Below are 27,834 nucleotides of genomic sequence, written 5' to 3' on the forward strand. Positions count from 1 at the left end.
GCAAAGGAAACAAAAAAAATAAATTCTGATTTTGATGAGAAGCAGCCTCTGTGACTCGCATCAAAACATAACCAGCTATACGTAGGGGCAAAGCTTGTCAATGAAAAATAAACAAAATATTCAGTACTTTATCGTGTAGATGCCCAACTGATTTATCCGGGTTTGTCCCAGGGATTCTTCTGGAGATCAATTGCGAGACATCCAGCGCAGAGACCAAAGAACATTTATGAGCAGAAGAATCGATTAGTTACAATAATTAGTTTCATAAGTGTTAGATTACATCGCAAAAATCCTTTTAATTAGAAGATAAACTCTAACAGTTTTATGATACCCGGTTCCGATGGCTCGCACCAAAACATAACCACCTACGCGCGGTCGCAACGTTCGGAAAAATTTTAGTACACACAAACTCACGCATGGTGTCGCAACCTGTGGAGCAGGGAACTTCCCCCCACACCAAAACCTGTAAGGAACTCCCACCGGCTGCGAAATTACCCAAAAAAACGCGAAGACCTTTTCTTTTTATTAGGAACCACTCGTATAACAATGCTTCCGTGCTCCTTGGTTCCCTTCTCCTCCACTAGTCGCTCCAGAATGACTGGACCCGCCCACCGTGACCACGTAGCTCTCGGGAGAGGACTGATCTGGCATCGATCCCCACCCCTCCAAACTCCGGTTCTCTCCAGTCAGGAACAGGGAAAAAGGAGTGGGGGAAAGATTTTTCCCCCAACTCAACACCCCCCCTAATATTCCCCACCAAAACCCACCGAAATCTTTCAGTGCCCAAATGTTCCGTTCATTTATGAGGCCGGGAGTCGCTTTTGTTTTGTTTCTCTTTTTTTTTCGCTCGTCGCAATGCCATTCATGATGGGTAGAGGGGTGGGAAGGAAGAGGCGTTTCTCTGGTCCGTGTGTATATATAAAGGAAGAGGACGACAGATGGGATATAGTCAGTCTTGAGTTGTTTCCAGGAGTGTTCACAAGGAAAGCGGACTGCTAACAGCCATTTAAAGGTGAGGCTTGGATGCGAATAGCGAGAATTTAGCAGGTGCTAATTCACTTTACGGAGAAGTCCTATTTTAGGAACTATACTTACACGGTTGTAAGTGAAAGTATTTTAAGCACACGCAGCGTATTTATTTAAAACTAATACGTTCCTAAAGGATTAATTTTTAAACAAAATAGAAAATGTATAAATTGGCTCAAAATTATATAAGCATAAACACAAAGAGCACAAGCATTTTTATCATCATCCTCGGTACAATTGCCATGTGAAAAAATACTCTCAATTTCATTAAAGTTTAAACAAGGATAGTAATCATGACCTTTTATATTGTAGACTGTTGCAATTCACAATAATTTTGTATCAACTTCTTTGTGAAAGGGTCTTGGTTCAACTATGGGAATCTTAGAATACCCCTAATTTTTTCCTTGAATCGCGAGGGGGACCAGGGAAATGAATGTGCGAAATCTACACGCCAGTGACTTAAGACCTGGCCAGCTCTAGTCAAACGAATCCAATAGAACCTTGTGGTTGAATAACCAAATGACTTAGAAATGTAACGATTCACCCTCAATTTATTTAAATGTTTCGTAAAAATCACAGAATTACAACCTTAAACCTAATTTCTTTTACCATTCCATAAGGCTCCTACTATCAGAGACCTAGATGTAAAGAAAAATTAATATCCCAATAAAATTTTAAAATACTAACATACTCTAAATAAATGTCAAAATCAGGTCAAAACAGTAGAGATACGTCAGGAGGAGAGAGTTTATAGATAAAACATACCAAAATGGTCCAAATGAAACGTTTTTTCAGTGCTCTATTCTATCCACTTCACAGATGATCGCCCACTTCGCTATTGTCGCCATGGCCTTGGCCATCGCCAGCGCTCAGCACGGATACGGAGGATACGCCGGCTACGGAGGCTATGCTGGATACGGCCAGGCCGCTTATGGAGGACACGCCGCTGTGGTCGCTGCACCTCAAGCCGCACACGCTGTTGACTACTATGTGAGTAACCTTGCTATACACGGCATATAGTAGCGCATTTTGACCCTATTTCCTCAAGCTAGGTACACGGAGAATTAATTTTTCATTTTATAAAATATATTTAATAGACACGCAATTGATATAGCTGGGATTCTTACTCGATAGATTTACACTTTAAAGTGATTGTTAAAAAAATAAAAATTGTTTTTATAAAACAGAATCAATAGCATTTTTGCTGGTTAAAGAATTGAAAGGGAAAAGCGACTTTCTACGAAAATTGAGGAAATAGTGTTAGATGCTAATTTGTTTAACCTGCACTTCAATTAGATTCTGGACGATTTAATTTTCAAAACAGATAATTACATCAAAAGTACGGCCTTTCGTTTCCTCTGACTCAGTTCTTTATAAAGAAGAGGTACCTAGTATCATATTAAAAATATACGCAATGTTGTCCTTAAAGTTCGGTGTACCTTCCAATCATTGCTTCAGTAGTACCCCAGGATATTATAATAACTCTATAATGGTTCAGTTGTCTTTCATAAAACCGCAAATATTTATTACATCTTAATATTTATTTCTAAAACTTTTCGTTCGGGATACTATATGCGTAAGCTTGGTGCATTAAACGAAAATGAAGGCGTACTAACATCAATGAAAGGATAAGTATGTGAGACAAAAATCAGAAAGAAAAGTAATGCCAAAACTCAATAATGTTTTTTTCACGTAGAATCATGATTCTCCATTTACCAAGTGACAGCTTCAGTTCTACATGAGTAGGCTATGACAATTATAGCATCCTTTTCTTTGGCGATCTCTAAAAACGTCATTATTGCGTTGGCTAATTCAATGACAATCAGAGTTTCAAAATAAATCAACTTTAAAATGATGGACTGGACATCCTGTAAATGAAGAGTACGCACCTTTCAAATTACAGCCCTTATTTCTCTTATTTAAAAGTGTTAATTTCGCAAAATTCAATCCACCATCTTTAACTAACAAGCGAATAGGAAATGTACCACATTTCACCAAAATTTCTAATCTATCCTTAACTACAACCGTATCTAAAATGTAATGTATTATAGTTAGCTATAATTATATGTGAAATGTAAAAGAAAAGAGTAGAAGAAACGCCTGTGTAAATATATAGGCAAATGTTGGCAGGGATTCATCCCTTAAAAATACCCTAAAAATTTCAAATTTATCCTATTTTAAACAAATAGTTTGTCAAGGTAAATGACTGGTTTAGAGGGAGTTTTGTGTCTTATTAATAGAAAAGGTATCACTAGCATTTAGAACTAAATTGAAAATTCAAGAAAGAGAAAGGACTGTGTAGATGGTATACCTACGGACATGATTTCCCTTTATTGGTCAAGGATGAATGAAAACAATTCATATTCAAAGAATTCAATGAATCGTACCCATCAAAAAACCTATCGTTAAGGCTGAAATTTCGAAGTCACGGACCAAGCGTTCTTGGAAAGGACGAAGCGTTTCTTACGGGCGGAGTCTTACAACACCAAATCGGAAAAACGTATTGAAATACCATAATAACAGCCATCAAACTCGTCGAGGCGGAATAGAGAGCACGACGCATGGTAGGAAATGCGTCATAAATTCAGTTTACTCTCTCGTCGTGTCCCCAATCAATATGCACGGGAAAGGAGCAATTCGTTCACTCTCTCCTTCAATTTCCTCAGCTCAGGCTGCGTCCCCGGTTACAGTGAAAATTCCGTCGCAGATGACTAAGTTCACGGCAGCAAGCAAGGTTAAAGCTAAGCCTTCTCATTGGCTCGAAAGAATCTCTCGTGAAGTGGACCACTTGGGCATCAAACACCTGCTGCCTGTCTTCACAGCTTTCATTTCCAGTTCATCTTTCTCGAACGTGTCCTCGCGAAATATTTCACACTGGCGATATGAGAGGATATTAGCCCGCGCATTCTTAGCATGTTTACCTCATCTCCAATTGCAATAAGTCACAAAGGAAGCAATGAAACCATTGACAATTTGCGAACAGCAATTGAGAAATCTTCCATTAAGGCTCAGTTACACTGTACCTAGCAAGAATAATTCCGGTAAAATAACTAATGTAAGCACATTACCACATATTCTCTGCTTAGGAAATGCTGCGAGTACCTTATGAATCCAGAATGTTTTCACATATTATTGAGAATTCACTCCAAACACCAATAATAAGAGCTCAATAAAAATTATTATTTTTAAAGAGGACATTTTACAATGACTTTACAATGATTTTTGATTATTAATTGTTTGAATTATAATGAAGTTTAGTTATTAGAACATAACTTTACGTTTTTGCTGTTCCAACCAGATAGTAAGACAGTGAAAGATATTTGAAAAATAAATGCATGAGCTTGTTATAACTGCAACAAGTATGGAATTTTCAAAGCAAGATTTAAAACAAAAAACTTGCTATCAGACAATACTAAGCTGAATAAAATAATTCTCAAAGTGAATATAAATCGTAATCCTTTGAACTATCTCCAGTTTAATGCATAAAAAAGGTTTAAAGAGACATTACTGAGCATAGAAACAAAAAAGCCGGATCTCAATAGTTTCTTACTGCGAATTTTCATCTCTATTTCGAATACATCTTTTACGGAGTTAAAGGTAAGAACTTCGAAGAATTTTTTTGCATGGTGTTGAATAATTTTTGGGGTAACATTTAATCCTAGATATTAGAAATAATTTGATTTCAATACCGTAAACACGGGTAAAGTTCAAATTTTCATGGTTTTTCATAAGTTACAAATAGGCGACCTATAGCAACATCAATAAATAAAATAAAAACTCACGAAAGTCATGAAAACCGAATACCTTATCCACGATTTTTGACTAATTTTCTCTAAAGCTGGAGATTCAAAGAGCGACAGCCTTGTTTTGTAGGAAATATTCACCCTGATGCATCGAATACGAAAGAAAACTCAGCAGTTCTATTAAAGTGTTTTAAGCTCAAATCGGTTGAACAAATATTACATTTTTATTTAGCTCTTAATCAAATGTATTGTTTAAACGAAAATGAGATATTGGGTCTATCGAAATCATGCTTTATTTTTTCTTTATACTTCATAAGATGAGCATTGGTTATTCATTTGAAATTTAGGAAGTGTAATTTAACAAATGGGGTATTAATATATAAAACCTGGTTTTCAAAGTATCATTTTTTATTACCTTTCCCCATGGACTCGTTATCTGAAAGTTCCACCAGCTAAGAGAAATTTTCGAGTTTGGTGCCGCAGCAGTCTCCTTCAATGTAACTTATTACCATTTAATGAACATGGCCTGCCGGCCTTCGTGGCGGTGGGGTTATATCTTCGACTACTATACAACAGGTCGCGAATTCGAGTCCTGCTAGGTTAGGTGTTTGTGCACCTATAATTGTTTTCTTTTCCATACCGGATGTAAAAATCCAATATGCGCTGGTTTCGATGGCATGGTAATAATTAAATGAAAAAAAAACGACTTCTTAAACCTCGATAAATAATGTAATAAAAACATAGACCAAAATCAATAAACAAGTTGAAATACTATTAATATCGTCGCCCCCCAATGGTGGAGAGATTCAAACCTGTGACTTCTTCTGTGAGCAGGTGTAGACCACAGTCCGCCGTCACTGAGGCAGCAAATAATATCACTTGAATTGATGAATAATTTATTTTGACCAACATTCTTTCTCTGTTCCAGGCCCACCCCAAATACCAATTCGAATACGCCGTTGCCGACCACCATACCGGAGACATCAAGAACCAGCACGAGGAACGTGACGGTGATGTCGTAAGGGGATCCTACAGCCTTCACGAACCCGACGGCACCGTCCGTACCGTCGAATACACCGCCGACGACCACAACGGATTCAACGCAGTCGTCCACAAGAGCGGACACGCCGCACATCCCCAGGTTGTCCACCAGCAGCCCATCTACAACCACTACTAAGAACAGCCGACGAAAATTCAACCCGGGCCACGCATGAACCCATTCAAGACGTGTTATATTCAAATACAGTGCATCCTCGTCATAACGAGAGCTGTTTCTTAAAATATCACTCACTGTAACGAACTTTCGCTGCAACTTATTCTCGCAATTTCGAGCCACAACATTCAAAATATCACTATTCTGAGCACATCCTCGCTAAATCGGGTGAAAACTTGATATACGGGGTACTTGTCGTGCATAAGCCAACTCTCGTTGTAGCAGGGGTCTCGTTATAACGAGGGCGCATTGTATCACATCCCACCACGTCAGGAAGTGTTGATATCGCCCCATAAAAAGACAATCTACATTCCCCATCCATTAAAGCTCTCAACATCTTGTAAATTCTTTCACCCGAGTGGACTGTCGTCTGCAGTCGACTGCGCGCGCGATAGTGTCGACGTAATCCGCAAGATGTCATCTTTCCGGTGCGGAACTTTCACTGGACAACTCGGGATGCTCACCCCTCGAGCGTCGACCGTCAAGTGGCTACCAGCCAGATCGCCGTGTTTCATGATGACTAGATACACCCATCCAACCAATTACTTCACAGGGTGTCCTGTCTTCTTGAAGAATGCATCACTGTATATAATGCATTTCATGAATGAGCTGAAAGCTCTACTGTACAAATAAAGTTCTCATAAGTACTTAAACTATCCTTTCTATCATTTCAATCATCCAGGAGTGAATGTACGACTTGCAATTCTATTCCCAAAAAATCAAAACGAAGATGGATAAAGCCATCAGGAGGAGGCAGCTACCCTTGAAATGTAAGTGTTAGTGATTTTAAGGCTTTAAGATTAGTTGTGCCAAAGTTTAACGTGAAAATATTTAAGCAGCGGATAGCTCTTCACAGCCATTATTCACGAAAGGTATTTCACTTAATTCATGATCATAAAGTTACAAGTATGATGTGGAATCGAAGAGTAAAAAAATGCAATTGGAAGAAGGAATAGCAAACATTATATGGGGTAAATATGATTCGAAACGGGAATGAAAATTCAGTAGCAGGCATCTAAATCTTCTGCAAATTAATATTTTGATCCGACATGGAGAGAGATCTTGGCCTTAATCATTCCATCTGGCTTTAACTGACAAATATAACTCGATAACTTTAAAATTCTCACAGAGAAAATCAAATTTTAATCCAATGTAATTTTTTTCATCAAGATTTTACCTAGGTCTCTTCATTCTCACTACATTAAACGGAGCTTGATTATTATAATCTTGAATTTCAGGTTATTTACAGTTCATTTTTCAAGAAATCTATCTATGGCGTTTTTATTCAGAGCGTACTACAACTATGCATAGTGAATAAAAAATACTATCCTCGAATAAAACTCCTAGGAAAAATAAACATTAACTCTAATAGTTAGAATCCAGCGGGTTTAGGGCTTCTTTTACAACAGTTCATTCACACGAAGTGCATAAAATGAACAACGCAGTACCTATAATGGCAATAATTGTCCATTATTCTTTTTATATATTTTTATGCCAAAATCTACTGCAATGAAAATTTTTAAAGAAATTTGATTGATTCCAATGCTTGCAGTGACGCTTGCATATGTTATCCAATGGATAAGGTAACGAAACGAGAGGATATAATTGCAGAAAATAAATTCAGACGAAGATTAATGAATTCGAAAACGCTTCCGGAATTTTCCCACAGCGATGGCATGGCCACCCCAAAATAGAAATTCACTCAGACCTTCGAAAGACCTTGTTCAGCAAATACTGTTCTTGTAATACAAACACGGATTTAAGGGTAAAGTTGATCATGAAGCGCTTGGCTTTTTCAAGCTAAGTGATCATATTACTTGATGAGGCGTTAAATTAATTATCAAAATCTAAACTTTTTGTTCAAATAATCAACTTCCGCAGCACGACTCGTTCCTATTGCGGATGCATAAATAAAAATAATATATCAATTTCAAAAGTAAATAAGTTTTGTTTTCCATAACTGAATTTGAAAATTATTATAAAAATATATAAATTTCATATATAGTTGCTTCCTTTATTTGCCATTGATATACATTGTCAAATTTTTCAATCAAAAACTGTTGCGATTCATTCCCTTCACTTTTAATTTTATTCTTTTAGTCATTGCTAAAAACCAAATGATCTTAGTGTCACCAACAATTAGAAAGGTTCATGTCCCGAATATTTTATATTCAGTAAACATCTATCAACTGACATTGTCCTACACTTGATTACTCGCGTAAGAAATGTATTTCTTTACTGGAAATAGTTCTCCACAGAATTCCAATTCCTGGTGCCCGTATAGCGCACGGATTTAAGTGGTTTAGCCTTTCTTAGATTCTTCATGTCCCAACAAATTTGTTGTCCCTAAGCTGAATCCATTAGGACCCTTACTTCCATATTTTATTAAAATCATTTTCGCTTGACTCCAACATCAAGCTTTACATATAAGGTACATCTTCCTTAGCCTTTTCCCCTAAGAAAAAACCGAAGAGAAAATTAATACGTACAGGACGAAAGGCTCATCATAATCTAAACGTGAAACTAAAGTCGTTAATCCGCATTCCTCTATTATCTCCAAGCTTTAAGAACAAAAATATAGCTCTTATTTGACTTGATCAGAGTTTCACCAATGCTGACTGAACAATTCTATCCATACCTTTCATGTGACTACCATTCCTCTGTTTTGTTACCATTCTGTCTGGGAGCTGCAGTCTTTATATTATCACTATTATGTTCATAGATAAACGATTTTACCCTCATTTTGAATTTACAACCATCATTTTCATTTAAAAAATGTTAAAATCACTTTCAAAATATGTCTTAGTCGTCCTTACAACTCCCAAAGTACTGGAATATAAAAATACTCCATTCAAACTGATCCATTCCTCTCTAATCTATTATCATCTCAAATGCTGCTGGTAGCTTTTCTGCAATATCACATCGTAGGGAGGACATAGATGGATCGTTAAGAAATCTTTTCAACCCTGTTTTTGCTTCGGTCATTTTGGGAGGTAAAAAAATCAACTCGGAGGAAACTATAAGGAGATATTAAGGAAAGTTCTCGATGACTGTAAGCCCTTGAGGCGTTCCTGGGTATTGCCATTTCCGCCGGAAGCAGAGTCGAAACTGAAGAAAATGTATTTTAATTTTCGTTTGGAAAAAATAAATTCGTTCTTTTCTCTTAAAGCCTAAGTAGAGAATATAATGCCGCGATTGTTTACAGCTGAGATATAATATGTGAAAATAAAGAGAAAAGTTCAGGCAAAATCGGCGAACCATGAGGAATGAAAAACTAAGGGAAAAGCTATCTCAAATTCTCAAGGGAATTTCCTGGCATGAGTACTTTCACTTGGAGATTAATGTATTTTGAAGTTAGTATGAGGATAAATATTAACAAACATTTTCAAATTTATGGTATATTATATGAAAGACATCACTGAACTAGGATGATAACAACATGTAATATTAGAATGACTATGAAAAACTACCCATTTTAAAAGGATAGTGATGATAATGCAAGGTTCCCATCATTTAGAATTCATTAAATACCAAATATAAGGGGTACCACAAAAAGAAATAGAAGGCTTTTGAAATTCTCTTTCATATTGACAGTGTATCATATAAATGGATAGCTTAGTCTTCGATGAATCTGCCTCTGCCAGAAGAAAACCTACTCTGTCCGTACACGTGTGATTAGAACTTCAAAGCCTCTTTTCAGCTGAATCCCCAGAAATAGATGCTTCCAAGGAGACAAAAAATGAAATAAAATTACAACCAAAGACAATTTATGTTCCAAAGAATATAGCAATGAATTGATTGGCAAATAGGATAATTAAATACATGCTCAAGCACAAAGATAAAAGTTTAAAAAGGTTAATGTATATATCTCACCAAACCGAGCAAAATGCAGCACGGCCGATGCAGAAAAAATTGAAATATATCTGCATCTTTACAATCACCACATAATGAAAATATTTCTTTCTGAGCTTATAAAACTGAAAACTTTCCACGACAGAGTAATATAACATTGTCCTAATAAAAGCCTACCTAAGTGAATTTCCAAACTAGATGAAATCTTCCCTAAGAAGATAATTTATAAAAATATTGTGCACTCACTGAATCTGTAATAATGAATATATACAGTTTATACGATGAAACTAAATCATTTTTCAGTAATGATTCGCCACAAATTTTACTGCCAGTGTAACCGCAGAAACGACAATTAGTCAGAAAGTACAACTTAAAGCAAATCTCTGCAATAACTTGCCCAATGTCAAGTTTAGATAAATCGTACAGCTTTTCTATGGCTCACGGCATGACAAGTGTTTACCACTAAGAAATAAAGCGTTTCATAAACATCCCAACATGAAATAAAATAAAATTAAATGATCATAAGTACTTCAACACAGGAGAATACACGGACGCAGAAATGTGACGTAATGGAATGACGTTTTTAAGCGATTGATCCGATGATACTTTATTTTCGTTTGCCCAGTTTCCACAAAGGAAGTGAACTGTGTCTCAATCTTTGATATATTGTACCGATAAGCAATGTTTTCGCCAGGAAAATTTTGACTATCAGGCGATTTTACATGACCACTTAAAAATTAATGTTTTACAACTAAAGATATCAATATCCAAATATCGATGTGCACAGGATCCAAGTATTGAAATAAAAATAGTGCACAGAAGTTTTTCATTTATTTTGGAAATTGGTATCATTAGCATCAGGAAGTACTCAATGATCTGTTAAAGCATAATGGGCAATATAGTGGCAGCCTTTACCAAATAAATATGGTAAAAGCAGACATAAGTAGAAAATACTTCGGGAAATTATTTGGGCTATTACTATGATATGAGGTCGTTTTAAATTCTCAGGGATTATAATTGAACAAAGAATTTCCTGAATTCACAGGTCTAAAAAAAAGGAGTACTTTATGTTTTTCAGTGCTAAAAGAAGTAGGCATATAGCTAAGGAGAAACTGACGAGGACAGAAACGGTACAATTAGGTAAAATTGGCTGAAAAGACAGAGCTTACATATAATAAATTCAAATATAAGAATGTAGGACCTTTATACAGTCATAATTCGCCGTACAATTATAATTTTCAGTTCGCCGGCCTCGGTGTCACCGGGGTCAAGTCCCCGACTGCTAACCTTGAGGCCGCGGGTTCGAATCCCACCTGGGTGGTTTAACCACCATGCAGGGCATGGATGTAAGTGATTGTCTAACAAGTTAATTGTAAGAGAGGACTATCTATTCCTAAATTCACTTGTGAAATAAAGACGACATTATTAATATTATCAAAAAGTAATGTCGTTTTAATGCACACTTTTGATATTTATACTTACCCGATTTCAACACAGAATTTTCGCAATTTATTCATGAAGAAAGTTACTTTGTTGCAGGCACAGAAATGGGTTAAAAGTACTCAAGCATAGGGAGATATTCAATATGAAAATCTTATGCAGCTTAGGTAATACTACGGGGCATTAATGTAATCAGTGGGAGCTCTTTGCCTATTAGGAGATATGGAGTTGTGTTTTTTTTTCTTTTTTTGCGTACTACTTTCTCTCCACATAATAAAATAGAGCTTTCTTCTTTCCTGGAATTTAAGATACGCATACTTCATCTTGTTTTACGCTTATTTCATTCTATTACGCATACCACAATTCTAGCCACTGGGAAACATTACACCCGCTACGTGAGCATCTTGAATACCTACCTATGTGCATTACGACTGCTTGCGCCATTTCGAGGACAATGGGATAGTAGGATGAAATGAGAAAAAGCGATGCACCGTCAAAAATAGATTTGAAAATTGTAATTTTTAATCAACTTTAGTAATTTCTTTAACTTCTATGAAATAGCAAACTAATTATCTTTAATAAAACGTTAGAAAATCCGGCGTAATTCGTTGAAAATCTGTGATATTCTTCATAATGAAAGATTCAATATAAACAAAATAAAGCGTATTAGTTTCCGAAACAATTCATTGAAATTCTTTTTCACTTCAATACCATTAAAATAAATTATGGAGTGCTTTATTATCTTCATTATTTCTGATGGTATGGCGTCTAATGACGTCTTTCGTAAAATTGCAGTTTCACAACGTTGCAATGCCTTGTAAACCGTTGCATGAATTACGGAAAGACTTTAAGATATTAGTTTTCTATTAAAATAGAAGAAATTTGCCAAATTTGGTCGAAACCGGTGACCCAAGGGGCAGACACCTGGTCGAATTTGGGTGAATTGACCCATAATATCCTGTATTAAAAGTCACTCGTAAAACAACATAAAAAGTGGTGAAATTCAGCTAAAGACAACTAATATTAAATGCTACAGAGTATCAACGATCCCAAATAAATTGATTTTCAGGTAATCAATTCATCCAAACAATCCATGTATCATTCATAGAAAGTCTACTGCTAATAAGTGAATGACTTAAGCTAGTGAAAGCCAGACATGGGGATTGAAGTTGGTATGAAATCGCTATTTCCAGTCTTGATATAAAAAAATAAACCTAGCTACTCCTTCGCATTAGAAAAATGAACGAGTCAATCAAGCCGTGCCCTATTAGAAGCAAACTCTTAATGTCAGCCAAGTTGCATAACCACTTCCATTTAAATGAAGTTCAATGGACCGCTTTGGAATCACTTACACACGTACGGGCAATGGCACAGATAGAATAATCTTTCGAAAGTAGATGAAGCCTAAAAACTCAACATTTATTTACAATTGCAATTGCTACAAATGTTTATTTTATTTTATACTTAATAAAATTCAAAGTAAATACGAATTAACTAACGAAATAATCCTTATATTCCTTTAATTAATAATAATAAGATTTGAATTCTCCTTAAGGGTAAAATTGGGTCTTATCCACTGCCTGCTTTTATATCCAGTAGGTCTCGAACAGAAAATAATTCGGGGGAAAAGGGTTGCCTTAAACAAAAATTTCATAGGGGGTTTGACCCTTCCTCTGCTTGCAATTGTACAGACAAACTATTTTAGACGATAGAAGTTATTTTGAGTCATATAATCGCTTGCATCATTCATAAGAATGTAAGACTTCATTCATCTGTAAAACTTCCTCCTTGGACTTTCCCTTCTATGATGCTAATTACAAATTCGTTTTGCCCCAAAGTTTGGGCTATTCCACTGGATCTTATTTCACAGAGAAAAGCCGCTTTGTTTTCTCCTAATCCATACAACGGTGTACTTCCTTGTTTCTAATTTTATCCGTCGATATGATCTGAAGTAAACGCCCCAACCAGGAAATAAACGCATCAATTCTCTACAGTAGTAGCAGGGAATAGCCCACGTCCGTTACAAATTAGAGGAAAACTACGCTCGACCATTTCCATGAACGATTTCCTTATATTTTCTAATTATTTACAACGGAGAATACGGCAAAGCGGGTTGCTGTTATGGGCCCACTATGGTGTTGTATTCAACTGAAATCCTGTCGTAGGTAGTTACACAAATACCTATTGCATCAAATTTCCTCAATTTTGAGTAATTTGAATTCCTAATCAGGTATTTTAGAGAAGGTGAAAATTGTACTAAAGGACAATCGTCTTCGGGGAAAGATCTTCAAGAAGCCTAATTATAAATTCATTTCCCTCCATTCATTTTAAAAGCTTAGGACTCGCTTTGCAACAAAATATAGATGTTGAAAATCGAAGATCACCTAATCGAAAAAAATATTTTGTAAAATATATTTGGAATCGTCAAGAGGATAAATAATAGAATATGTGCATGTAACATATATTTATAAAATAATGATGCTTATGCATTACAACTGATGTTTTAATTTGAATGCCTACTAAGCTGAAAGCAGAAGCAAGCGAAATATATTGAGCTGCGTTATCCAAGTACACCATCAAATATATTCGCGAGATACGTTACTTGTCAATGAAAACCAATTTGCTCCACAGTCGCAAAATAATGAAGAGGCTGATGAGATAGTATTGATTCATACAAAAATGCAATTATTCTATATTTGTTCACCATAAAGTTTCCTTTTTTCAGTGTAAAGAGAAAGTAACGCTGTTGCTGCGATAGTCCTGAGATAGCATCACCATTCATACAAAAAAGAAAAATTCCACGAAAAGAAAATATTTCATTTTTAAGGAAAATTTAATGTCTTATTAAAAAGAAAAATTTTGGATTTTAAGGTATAAAACCATGGCAAGTAAAAGAAAATTTTAGAATTAAAGACAGCCTTAACTTATCTCAAAAAAATAAAAGAAACTCAAGATATCCATCATGAGTAAGTGCTCAATTCAAACCATTTTTCATCCTCTCTCTGTCAGAACATCTCATCCAAGTTGACCTATTTTTTTATACATTCCTAAAGCAAAGGCAACACTTAACCACCAATTATAAAAGTAACTAAAAAACCTTTGGTAGGCCTCCAAACTTATTTGACATGAGTATATCTCGGAAAATGACGTTGAGTCTCAAAAAAAGCATTTTCACTGGTTGAGGCATGAAATGAAAGCGAGATGATGAAAAAACAACAGCCTAGAACTTGAAAACCCACCCAACCTCCACAATTGTCTCTTAACCTCCCTCTCACTATTTCGACAAAAGTATGGAGGGACTGAGGTGGAAGAAAGGGAGGCCGTTTGAGAGCCAAGGGGAAGTCATGCGCGTGGATAATTTCTTACATCACACGCCCAAGTCCTTTCTCCAGTGTCTACTAACCCACCCGACGACGATGCGATTTTTCTCCTCACAGTGGGGGGAAACCACTGCCCCACAACACACCCACCTGTAGGGACTGCATAAGCCCTGTAGCCTTCCGCCTGGCCACAGTGTCATGTATCCTCCCACTTCAAACCTCCTAACCCACTCTTGCACCATACGCGCCGACGGGGCTCTACTTTCAATACCGACGTACGACACAAAGAGCATTATACTGCAACAGTAAAACGTCATTTTGCTGAGCCCTAATGGGGCGATTGTGAGATTCGGCGTAAATATACGCTATGCAACATTAGACAATTTGCAATACGAGCGTTCCGCGTTTGCACTCCGCAGCATACACTTAATACCGTTACGGCGCCAGCCTTCGTTTTTTGTAGCCCGGTTAAATGTGACAGGAATGGATTTTTTTAAATGTGTTTATGGACGACAGAAGAGTGTTTTGGGGTCATATGGGCCAAAATAAGTTGCATTTTGCGTAATTAGTTTGAGGACCAAACTCTAACGTTTCACCTAACGACAAGACTTCATTTTTAAATAGTACGCTACTAGTGGAAATTTATGACTATTCATAGGTTTTCATATAAAATAAATCGTTTTTTTCCTCCATTCTCGTGCTTGTCAACATTAATTTATTCATCCAAACCGGCGTCGACACTGAATGAAGAGGACCTGCATTTATTTTCCTAAATAGATGAAACATGCAGTATATCCCTTAACAAAGACTTTTCGTCACATTGATGTATCGCTAAACGTACATTCTTACTGAAATTTTAGGTGGCACGTAAATTACTAATGGTGTCTTTTGACGAAGGAAGACGAGAACTCACAATATCCCAGGCGTGAATGTTTCAGGCGTGGTTTCCCAGCATATTTTCTTCAATATTGCGTGCTCAACTCTAATTACCAGTTAAATGTTAGATATCTCATGTAATCTCATTTTACATTTATGCTAGAGTAATAAAAGAGATGAAAAATAGATCTTGGTTAAACGGTTTAAAATTAGGATAAAATAGCTTGAGATTCCCAGATTAGCAGGGGTAATAATTCTGATCATTTTTATTTACTTTGATCTTCCCTCTAAATATGATATTTTACCTCTAAATATGATATTTTCCCACTAAATATGATACTTACCCTCTTTTTAAGAACAAATAAGGACTACCCCGTGGTAAAAATTTGGCTTGCTGTGAAATGGATGAATAAAACTGACCAAAAATAAAGATTATTTTCTAACGTCATTCCCGTTATAAAGCGTGGGAATGGGGAATGACAAAATTCACTCAGCCTTCAGAATGCCATAAAAAAAAGAACTTGGGAACATTAACCCATACTGAACGATTTCGATTATTTCATAAGTGAAATTAAAAACTTTAAAGCAATTTAATTAACTCATTCAAAGAATTTCCTCAGTCGAACCCATTAAAAGGGTGTATTGAACCCACCTAGAAAATACTACTGATTTTAATTATGGAATTGCCTCTTAGAAATTACCTCAGATTTCTTCGCATGGGATAATTTTAGGCTAATCAATTAAGGGAGTAGGTAATGTATTTTTTTAGCTATTAGTTAAAATTTATTCGTATTTCTTTTCGAAAAAAAGCCTAAAAAGGTTAATAAATACCCAAGTAGTTAACCTACCCATGAGGGAAGAATTTCGATTGACATAGATGCTTCTTTAATTGCTATTTTTAATTGCTCTCCTTAACGATACATAGCTGCATTAGGTATTAACGCAGAAATATTTGGGAACGATTTCCGTAGGAAGAGCTGTGTGACCTCTTTCACTCGTAATTTTGCAATAGCATTATTTATTATGAAAATATTGTCACGCTCGATAGCACACCGCTTACGACAGGACACGATTTCACATTTATCATACTTTCCATCTCTCCTACCTATTCGGAAGATAAAAATTTGTTACATATTTCGTAATTTACGCTTCTTTTTAAGCAAGTTCTTTGAGTTTGCTTCTCAAACTTTTCGAGGAGTACCTAAAAACGCTTGCTTTCTTGGATAAAAGGATATTTTACTCAGAGATGACTCGATTACCGATTTAATACCATTCTTAACCTTATTTATCTCAGTATTTTCTCAAGGATAAAATGAGCACTTGAGTTGCAGGTAAATCATGACTAGGATGTCATTTACCTGAATCTAAACCACATCTTACTCTGCGTCGTCTACTCTAAAAATATGAAGATAATAGCTTGTTTGTTTGCAAAAAACGACACATTACGGCCCGTCAAGAAGTAAAGATGCGTTTTTGAAAGTGTCCTTTGGCTATTATTTCGCGTAAATGCATAAAAAACGTGCGTATTGCATGAACCCTAAAATATCATGTACTACTCACTCGTGAATTACGCACTGCTCATTTTTTCGGGCGATGATTTTAGGAAAAGAATTCTTTTAAAAACATGAATAAGCAGATTACTTGCTAACCGTACAAACGAGATGAACAGTAACTACTGCAGCTGTACCGGAAGGTTAAGATTAGAGAAACGAAGGAACTGCTTGTGCGAGTTGATTTTATCGCCGTTGTGTGTTTCCTTATCACATTAATTAAAAATGTAAATACCGGGTGCCCCGCGCATCTTCTATGAGGAACACTCCCGTTTTGAAGACGTTAATGAGGAAAAAATTGGTGTAATTGTTGCATGAAAAAAGTAAGGTGATTAATCACCGCCTTTTATCCCTTCATTATCAATGCCATTAAAAATTAAAATAACCAAGCGACCCACCCCTCGTCTACGAAGTGCACCCTATTTTACAGGCCGTAAACAAGAATAATGCAAAACAAAAATAAATGTTTATAAAAAAACATTGTCATAGTGAACTTAAAAGAATAAAAGTAAATGTTTGATCAATAGTTATCCCATGAACTTTGTAGTTATCACTCAATTTTTCTAGTTCCTTTAAGTGATCACAGCGCTACCATCGGATTTTAGTGCTCAATTTTTGAACTTATCTCCATTTTTAATTTTTAATTATGAATAAATATCGAAATACATTTGAAATCATATTGAAACTGTTATACAGTCGAACTTGGTTATAACGGCATCGGCTGTAACGTCAACTCGGGTTTAACGTCACATTTTATACAGACCAGCCAAAATTGAACATTTTATGTTGCAATAAACCCGTTTATATCGTCAACAAATATTGCGACGCTCGGGTATAGTGTCAAAAATTTTGCGATTCTTAGGTTGCAAAAGCGGTAGTGTGATTGTTTTATATCCCAAAGTTCATAGAAACCATGTGTAGAAACAGGTCACAAGCTGGACGTTGAGCTGGTGACGGGATGCAACTCTTTTGTTTAATTGGTGTCTGGAGGGAGCGGGGGTTGTCCCGCATACCTGGGTCTTATCCCTTCCCACCCCTACATTCTACAAGGTCACTGACACAAGCACACTGTATTGTATTGTTAGTTTCGTTAGTTACGGTAGATCATCAGTCACATCACTACCTACCTCCGTGCGAGCATCGCGTATGTTGACAGGAGAGAATTTATATTTCTGAAAGGACCGTTCAAAAGAAGATCACAGATTTTTTTCGACAGTAAAGTAAGATTTTTATTAGGCTGTAAAATATTTAATTGTGAATATCATTTTTTATTAACGATTTTTTTATTATAAATATTAGATACGAGTAGATTTCAATAAAAAGTGTTGTATATCGCAGAACATTTGCGTTTTTACTTTGTCCTTTCACTCAGATTTAAGGCTGCTTTTTTTATTACGTCACTCGGATATAACGTTAAAAATCTTCTGGTCCCTTTGATGACGTTATAACCAAGTTCCACTGTAGTAATGTATTGGCATCTGGTTTTGAGTTATCCTGAACATTCTAGCTCGATAGTCAATCGAAAATTGGGTTAAATAAAGTTTCAAGATTTAACCTGGACTAGATGACAAGTGACAAAGTAGAAGTAAAGAGTAAAAACAAGTAACAAGGAAAGTGTGGAAAAAGCTTGCTATATGCATGAGAAAATTCGTTATCTCGCAGAGGAATTGCATACAATATGTTCTTTGTCGTGGGCACTCGTCTTACTTGAATGAACGCCGTTCTGAAAAGACTCGTGTCGAGTCTTGCGTAGGTCGTGGACACTACTATCCCCGCCTATGTTCCTCCCTGCCCTCTTCCTCATACCTTTGAACAACCCCTTTGACTCCTCGGCGCTTTCTTCTGCTTCCTCCCTACAATTCCCCTTCTCCGATCATTTCCTAAGACACCTATCTCCCCACTCCTTAGCGATCGACGTCTTCCTCCACGTGGTTCGACCCACCCGTTCACCGGGCAGTAGTGGTGGTGGTCACCCGAGGCGATGTACCGTCGAGAGGGGGTGCACTATATATAACAAGCGCACGGGGTGCATTCGTCAGTCCATACACGAGAAGAACACCGGTAACATTGGCTACGCTCTCGACATAGAAGTCAGTCCGGACAAGGTGAGTCGACAGCGGGTTGTTTGGAAAATTTGTCTGGAGAAAATGGTATATTATTGTTTCGGGCGTAACTTCGTAGAATTTATTTATCGTTTTTAAATGAAAAGAATAATTAAAAATGAAAGGAATGTCTTTGCTAGGCTCAATAAATTATATTTGAAAAAAAAAACGCGACTCGAGTTTCATAACATAAGTAAATCGTCAGGGTTTCCTTGTTTTTTTATACAGGAGATGGTAATCAAATTAACCGGTACTGTTGTTATAGCTTTGCACATTTAAACTCATCTCCAGGGCTTAATATTGTTTTAAATATTAGAACATATGACTCAAGCTATTCAAAAAATTAACCAAAGTAGAATTGGAAGGAATCAAACCAATAAACATGATAGAAATTTCAAGATGTGCAAAGCTATTACAACAGAACTAGCTATGATTACCATCACCTACATAAAAAGATACATCATTAAATACAACGGCCATTAAATATATCTGTGACTTTCAAGTTACTTTGATAGTGACAGATATCCTTCAAACCGTGGTTAGCAGAGTTAAAATGGGCAAGGCTAACCTGAAGTTTAATATTTTTATAACAATTCCACGTATGTAAATACGACACACTAGAATAACATTGTGACAAATATAAGAATAGCTCAAATCCATATGCTGTGCCAGTGGTTCTCACGGCCGGTCTAGGGCAGGGGTCTCTGAACTATGGCCCGCGGGACATATCCGGCCCGACGCATAGTTGCATTCAGCTCGTCAAACAAAGCCTGGTGTGTTTTCTTAAAATTATTACAATTGGCTCATCTAATCTGGGACCTGATTTTAATGAAATTTTGAAGTCAAAATGACAACATTATTGGTCACATTAATTCGGTTGCATAAAACTAAAGACAAGAATCCATTAAGTTACCTCTGATCCTTTTCCAACAAAAAATTTTTAAATTTTCAATGTTTTTTCTCTACTTTTTGTGGGTATTATATTATTGTCTCCGATTTTTTCATTTCTTTTACTGGGTAACCCATGCAAAAATTTCGCACTTTCACCCCATCAAGGAATACGTATGTTAAGGAAAGGTGTTATGTGGTCTTAAATACAGAAGAAGGTATAATACAAAGTACATGCTTTATTGCAAAAATATACAAAACAGATTAATACAATACAGGCAAGTGAGTTTGGTACCAGTTGGAGCAATCATTATGTCTGTTATTGAATAACGGAATGCAATTTACATAACTTCTTTAATGATAATATTGGAATTTGCAATGTCTGTAACTTTTTTGTTGTGAGTTTATTTAAGAAAAACATAAATACCGTACGAGAGAAAAAAAAGAAAGTAGGAACTCGGTATAACTCTAGCCAGTAATCGACTTCTAAAATGTAAATCGCATGCTTCACACAAAACGTTGACAGTGATTTTTTTTGAGCAGGATAATTTTCTGAATTAAATTATGGACAATCCAAGAGGGTTACGTGGAAAAGAGGGTTGACCTTGTTTTTTCATGGAGATTTCAAATATGCATATGCCGAAGTCTCAAGTCCGAAGTTCGAAATTGAAAATTCTACTATCTCGACGATGTGGAATCGAAAATCGTTTCTTCCTCGGAAATAGTAAATTTGAGACGAGATTAAAATTTTTGTTAAAAGCCACTGATTCAGCGTTTAAAATGACACCTCATTTATCACTGTAGGTGCAGAATTAACGGAGAATATACATAATTAGATGAAAAGACCGTGCTGTAATATTTTTTTTCCTTCGTTCCGCATAAACGTGGAATATATATATATAAGGTGGTCCTTAAATAGAAAATTTTAGAGTCCCCTGGTATAGAGAAACATTTAATTATTTATTTGTTTGACGTTTATCATGGAATTCATTCATAGATATGTAAACTTGAAATTGTTCCATTATTAATAATTGTAGATGTAGTGCGTCAGAACAGATAGGTTTTAGCTACGTAATATCATTACTCAATAAATAACCTTAAAAATTTGCATTCTAAGTTCTAATCTAAATCTAATCACCGACTTTAGCTTCTACCGAACAAAGGTTTTAAGAATCGTAAGATTTTTATGTCTACGATAGTTTCCCGAGGCTTGGTGACGATTTGTTGGATAAAAGTCGATTTACCGTTATTCATTTCGTTTTTAAATACTCAGTCGCATTAAACCAAAACGACTTTTAAAATATAATTGTGAATAAAATTTTTTTTTTCAGCATCTGCGCACATATAAACAACCTTAGCGCTCATTACAAATCCTCTCATTCACTTGATAAAATATCAAGAGGCGCAAATTCGGGGATATTGCTTGCCACCCAGGGTATAGGGCGGACAATAAGCCCACCTTGAGGCTCGAGCACAGCAGAAGTGCGCATGTTCAACCACGATTTTAATCATTTTTCTACCCTTCTCAGACCACAGTCTTATATTTCCGACATGCTCATGACTTCTGTGTCACACTTTGAACCCTAAATGCACACCTAGAACATGAAAGCATCATACTTCAGACAGAGATGTCTTGCATACAAAACGTCCAATCTACTTCATGTTGTTTCAGCATAAAGCATGCGACGAAATTACAATTTCACTGCTGGACTTAATCACAAGCAAAAAAAATAATGCCTTTAAACAGCCTTTACACAAGAATTATAGTTGTAGAAGCCCTTGTGGATTCCAGAACCGTAGTATAGGATTTCTCCCATAACTTGCATAGGAAAAAGAAATACCCACAGCACGTAGAATACTAATTTGTTCCATGTTATTGGGGAATTCATCATTGTTTCTTAGAAGTTTAGCCTTTTTCCCCTCTTGTTGGTCATAGAAGAGGGTATACAAGTATTATAGCAGATTTGAAAACAGAGACGTATTACTCATTACTTTGAGAGTTATATTTGTTTGGATTTTTATGATATTATTGCTGTAAAAGAAACTATGAATATGGAGCATCAGAATCAAGTATCTCGAACGAACCAAATTCTTCACTAAGTTCTGGAAGGTATGCATTGGGGATGTACACAGTTGACTCTACATGCATTCAATAATATACACTAAGCATTCTGGGATTAAGGCTACCTAAAAATGCTTACAGTAGTTAAAATATTCTCCTCCAGTTAATTATATTATTTTCAATAAGGTGATGCTGAAACAATTTCAATTGCAAAAAGGGAATTTCAATTAGGTGGTGAGGATATTAAAACATACTTATTGCTTGAGAGAACAATTATTCTGGTTTAATTAATAAGTAAATAACCTATTTCATTTTAGGAACACAGCCTGTTAAAACCTTTTTACGGAGCAAACTTTTTCCATCGTATGTATGCAAAGCGTTAGAACCTAAACGATAATGCCTAAATGTTAAAAAAATGCGTCAAATGGTGAAATAATTGCTATCAATCCGCAATGAGGGTGCATAATACCTGTTATTGCATATCAGCAACACTAGCGAATAGAGTTTGTAAGTGCTAGTCAACTCTTTCCAACTTGAAACATTCGTAACGTCCGTTCTGGCAGAGAATTTAACGCACTCACTTTCACAGAAGAAATTCTCAGCTTGAAACACTAAGTGACAGTAGTTAGTTACGGTGAACGAGCAAAAGGAATTTCACACCTCAGTGAATTTATTTTACTTTTCTCAAAATTAATTCATGTCCTAAAAAAATACTCCAAGAACTTTCCTATTAAATTCCAACGAAATAACTTCAGGTCTTTTGAAACATATAATTTTGGAAAATTAGCGGTCTTTAATTCCCGTTACTGTATTGATTAATTTAAAAATTAATTAATGCAATAACGCTTCGATGATATTTGGTTAGAAAGCGAAAATTAATTAATTCACATTTTAGATATAAATTGAGAGTCCAACTATGGACTATAATCTTTCCATAAACAATATATGAAAACAAATTGACCTTAGGGAGAGTTTGTTTATATCCTTTTAGTTTGCGCACAATAAATTCGTGTAACATCCACTTATGCCTAAATTTTTCCCACACTATTTTGGTTTTACACACATCTGAAGACACTGAGTACGTTCTCACTAAATAGTTAGTCAAAATAAATGCGGCTGAGCGTGAAAGTATCGTCAAAGTAAACCATTATTGGTGATTATAATGAATCGAGAGGAGTTTTACCTAATGAGTGCTTTGAGAAAATCTTTGTTATTTTGCATTTGTAAACCTGTTCATACGGGGACAAAAATCATTGAGGCTATGAGCTCCAAAAAATGAAATGTCCATTCATGAAAGTATTTGGGCCCGCCTCTTTTTATGCATCTTCAAATCTGACGAAGCCATCAACCTCCTCATTTACCTCAAAAGTAATACATATGTATAATTACATGAAAATCCCATTCCATGAAATAATTGAAGAAACAGGCATACCAACCCAAAATGCTTGTTAAAAAAAGTCTTCATTATAATTATCTGCCAAGTGGACTTGAAAATCGTGTTAGACGCTAACATTTTCGGTGAAAGAAATGCGCTCGTACCTAACTGTAAACTTGTCTTCTTGCTTTCAGATGATCGCCCACTTTGCCGTCGTCGCCATGGCTTTGGCCATCGGCCACGCTTTCCCGCAGCACCATGGATACGGATACGGAGGACACGTCGCCGTTGCCCCCGCAGTCGTCGGACATGCCGCACACGCTGTTGACTACTACGTAAGTCGCGCCCCTTGCTCATCTCTCAATTTAAAATATATAGCACGTATAATAATTGATATGAATGCATAAAACTCGTATATTTCCCAGACGCTGAATGTAGGTTAGCTTAAAATGGATATTCGCAGACTACCTACATGCAATACTATACAATTTCTACCTTGATTGCATAGTACGTTATTCGTAGGATGCAATACACAAATGTATAGATTCAATTATAAGTCTTTGAAGTTAAATAATCTTATTCCTATGCGAGCAAGGGCATGATCATTATGATAATTTCATTTATTCTATCGGAGCAGAGAATTATACCTGGGGTAAACCATACAGCCCATTAAGTGAGTGTATTACAAGACTTAACCTTTTCTGTCACCCTTCATGTCAAAACTGCTCCTTTTGCGTTGTTTACAGTGAATTATGTGAACATATTAACGGGATTTCCCAGGGGATGGATTATAGTTTTCAATACAAAAAGGAACTATCTGCTAGTACAGAATTTGACAGGAAGTAACAAATATCAATAGTACTTCCCTGTCCCAAATCCTCCTTTTTGCATGAAACCTCTCTACAACTGAATCCTGTTCCTACCTCTCTTCCCTGTTAATTTAACATTTTCTCCTCCGTCCAAGACCATAGCCAGAAAAATTTTCAGAAATCTCTGCGGAAGAAAGAATGCATTTTTTGCGCGTTAATTAGGATGCCAATGATCCTAACTCCACTCATTGACTACAGACTTGACTCTGTCATGGTCTTTATTGAGCCTTCACCTTCCAGTTTAAATTCCTTAAAATCCCGCTACCTTCACTTTTTTGGCTTATAAATTTTCCCTCCTTCCCGCCATGTCAAGGAATATTTTCCCCATTTCCCAGAAAAGTAGAATGTTATTAACAATGTTATTTTCCTACGCCAAAGTCAATATGAACACATTTCAGCGGGACCTACACTAATAATGAGCCTTTATTGGTTTCATTACTATTTAAACATAAATTAGATGAAATAACAATTGAGGGTCTTTCAAACTGTTCCCAATTGTAAAATGTGTAGCGATAAGCGAAACACAAAACAATAATTCATAGATTGCATAGATCTCACAGAATATAGTTTATGCATATTATACAAATTAAGATAGTTCTGAACGGAAATTTTCTGCATTAAAAACATATATCTTCCAAACGAAGTAAAAGCGAGATTCACACAAAATAAATAAAACAATATGGGGTAAATATTGAGAGTAATAGTACAATATTTCGTATAAGAGGAAATGCTTTTGGTGTAGATGGGCACGTAAGGACATTCAACGAAGTGGATATAATTAAGGTCGGGGGAAAAATGGAATGACACCACAAATATGAATTTTCAGAATATTTGCCAAAAGTCTGTAACAATAAGACTCGATCAGTTTGGTTTATCTGAATCAAAGGTTGAGGATGAGGAAAAGGCTAATTATTGAACGATCTGATAATAGTTTTACTTAGGCATGTTCAAATCGATTCGGATACATCAAGCACAAATCCTTCTACTTTCGTCTTACAGGGACATAAACAAATTATCGAAATTGTACCTGTTAAATGGCTAGTTCCACTGCACCCCTTAACTTAACCTCGATTTATTACGTCCTAACTTCAACATATGATCCCATCAGCATTCACTTTGTCCTAAATATTAACATCTTGAAGATACCTTAGAGCTAGTTCTGCAGACTCAAATGTCGCGTTACGATATTATAACCACAGGAAAAAAAATCAGCTTTATCGGGCAATTTTATAAAACCTAATTTTTTAAATACTAAAATTGCTGTGCAACGTTAAAAAATAACTAGGTAAGCATTTTAATTGATAAGCTTTTGTTTCATATTTTCCACCGCTCTAGGGCCATAGTCAATGCTTAAAGAAAACTAAGCACGGATGTGCATGAGATTAAAAAAGGAAAAAGCTCACAAGTTATTTTACATCGTGGAAGGTTACTCGAGGAATTCCACCAAGTCAGGTTTTCCAACTCGATATTGACCGACGTTTCGATGACGATGGACGACGCGTATATCGAAACGTCGCGTCGGCCGAGATGGAGTTGCATAGCCTGACCCGGTGGAATTCCCGAGTAACCTTCCTGGAATCTACCTTCCTGAGATCATTTTCAGTAATTTTATGCTTTAGATTGATCTCTAAAAGGTAGACTGATTCATAGGGACACTACACAAAGGGATAATTTGTCATTAAGATTCTGCTATTGAAATAAAAGGTACTTCCACGTCTCAATAATTATTTAATGCGTACGGCTCTTTTCGACTCAAAGATGCATTATCTGGTATAAGAAATTACAGTACAGGGGAACATGACATAATAAAATAGAATAAATATTTATTCACATGGCATTTCAATAACTGAGGAAAAATGCAACGACCATTTATTTTAATATGCCAATCCATTGGCGCAGCGAGGGGGAGTTTTAGGGGATAAAACTCCCCTCAAAGGCTCATAAAATTTTTTAAATTTAATCCATTTTGATTAATTGCATAAATATTAGTTATAGAAGAGTATAAGGATTAATAAAATATGCCTCAGAAAGCCGTAAAACTATTTTAAACTAGGTATTTATCTTAAAAAATTACTGGGGGAGGGCCCCCGCACCTCCCGATTATCAAGGCGGGTATTCCATACCCCCCAGCATTCGTTGCGCCCAACCCTGCCCCCTGGCCTTATTTCCTAGCTGCGCGCCTGTGCTAATCTTCCAATACATCAAGCCTAAATCGGTTGAATTTATTATGATTGTGCAATAAAATGGAAGGTGATTCCTACGATATATATTTTCCAATTACTCACTTACTTTTGGAAAATAATTAAAAGTGTACTCACCTGATGGAAATGTCATTTTAAATTGTCATCGTTGTTGAATTAAAAAAACTTCGAAATAAAAAATAATGTCGCCAAGATGATAGGTCCAGTTCAAAATAAAGAGTTATGAAGAAGGTGGGACGCACTATTAAACACATAGGCTTATCCTTACAGGCGCACCCCAAGTACCAGTTCGAGTACGGAGTCCAGGATCACCACACGGGAGACATTAAGAGCCAGCACGAGGAGAGGGACGGAGATGTTGTCAAGGGAGCTTACAGCCTCCACGAACCCGACGGCACAGTCCGAACTGTTGAGTACACAGCCGATGGCCACAACGGATTCAACGCAGTCGTCCACAGGAGCGGACACGCAGCGCACCCGCAAGTGGTGCGGCCCATCGCACACGCCATCGCTGCACCCGTGCACCACTACTGAACAACCCGCCATCACCACCAGCGCATTCTTCCGGAAGTTTCTGGAACCCCCAAGCAATGACCTCCTGACCCCGTACGAGTCGACTCCGACGGTCATCTTCGCCTGAAAGTATCGCGCTCCGGCAGTCAATTGTTTTTTTTTAATACGGACGCGATCTTGAGGTCGAGAGTGCGTCGCCTATTAAGGAAGGTCATAGGACTCGGTGCTGCCCCGAGACGTCGGCGGTGGACCCCGTAAGCTTTGCTGACCTCCCGATCTCACCCTTCGCTTTAATGTGCAGTCGCGTTCTGTGAATACGCTGTCGCACTGATGTACATATGTAATAAATGAAATGCACCCTCCTTATATCACCCTACCGATAATTTTTGACGTAATAAATCATTTTTACGCTTTAAAGAGCTTTCACGAAATCTTTCATATTCCCAGCCACGATTTTCATCATCATGTTCCAGTTGAGGGTGGAGACGTACTCGATAATTTTTGGGCCACTGATCACACAGTTCCATGAATCTTAGGAGATAAATGAATAATTATCGTCACAAAACAATGGCATACTACAAGGTAAGCTCTTCACCTTTCCATATAGTATACCAGTGTTGAAGCCCTTTCGGCTGGGTGCATGTGAGGTTTCGTATGAAGTTAGTTCGAGTGAGGATTGCCTCCATAGACATATGTCTACACGCGGCCTCTTAAAACCTCTACCGGTATGTATAAATCTAACAAAATTTATTACATCCCTTTCCTCTCTTCCCAGATTTAATACTTCTCTTAGAAAGGAACTCA

At 36.5% G+C, this 27,834-nt stretch overlaps 2 protein-coding genes across 2 annotated transcripts; both read left to right on the forward strand.

The window, feature by feature from the left end:
* Window positions 1–953: 953 nt before the first annotated feature.
* Window positions 954–6,635, forward strand: LOC124160312 (cuticle protein 19-like). The gene is made up of 3 exons (XM_046536142.1): window positions 954–1,012; window positions 1,846–2,016; window positions 5,698–6,635. The coding sequence occupies exons 2-3, from the start codon at window positions 1,846–1,848 to the stop codon at window positions 5,944–5,946; spliced, it is 420 nt and encodes a 139-aa protein (XP_046392098.1). The 5' UTR covers window positions 954–1,012; the 3' UTR covers window positions 5,947–6,635.
* A 77-nt stretch (window positions 6,636–6,712) lies between these two features.
* LOC124161328 (cuticle protein 7-like) lies at window positions 6,713–27,447 on the forward strand. Its single transcript, XM_046537641.1, has 4 exons — window positions 6,713–6,752; window positions 18,929–19,125; window positions 23,642–23,782; window positions 26,788–27,447. Exons 1-4 carry the CDS (start codon window positions 6,713–6,715, stop codon window positions 27,049–27,051), a joined length of 642 nt encoding a protein of 213 aa, XP_046393597.1. The 3' UTR covers window positions 27,052–27,447.
* Window positions 27,448–27,834: the final 387 nt, after the last annotated feature.

Source organism: Ischnura elegans, chromosome 6 (assembly GCF_921293095.1).
Source record: "Ischnura elegans chromosome 6, ioIscEleg1.1, whole genome shotgun sequence".
In the NCBI taxonomy this organism is placed as follows: Eukaryota; Metazoa; Arthropoda; class Insecta; order Odonata; family Coenagrionidae; genus Ischnura; species Ischnura elegans.

Bases quoted from the DNA above. Each gene is read 5' to 3' on its own strand.
- LOC124161328 (XM_046537641.1), top strand. From the start codon at position 6,713: ATGGATAAAGCCATCAGGAGGAGGCAGCTACCCTTGAAAT. The intron at 6,753-18,928 runs GTAAGTGTTAGT...CCCACTCCTTAG, and splicing joins GAGGCAGCTACCCTTGAAAT to CGATCGACGTCTTCCTCCAC. The intron at 23,783-26,787 runs GTAAGTCGCGCC...TTATCCTTACAG, and splicing joins CACACGCTGTTGACTACTAC to GCGCACCCCAAGTACCAGTT.
- LOC124160312 (XM_046536142.1), top strand. From the start codon at position 1,846: ATGATCGCCCACTTCGCTATTGTCGCCATGGCCTTGGCCATCGCCAGC. The intron at 2,017-5,697 runs GTGAGTAACCTT...TCTCTGTTCCAG, and splicing joins CACACGCTGTTGACTACTAT to GCCCACCCCAAATACCAATT.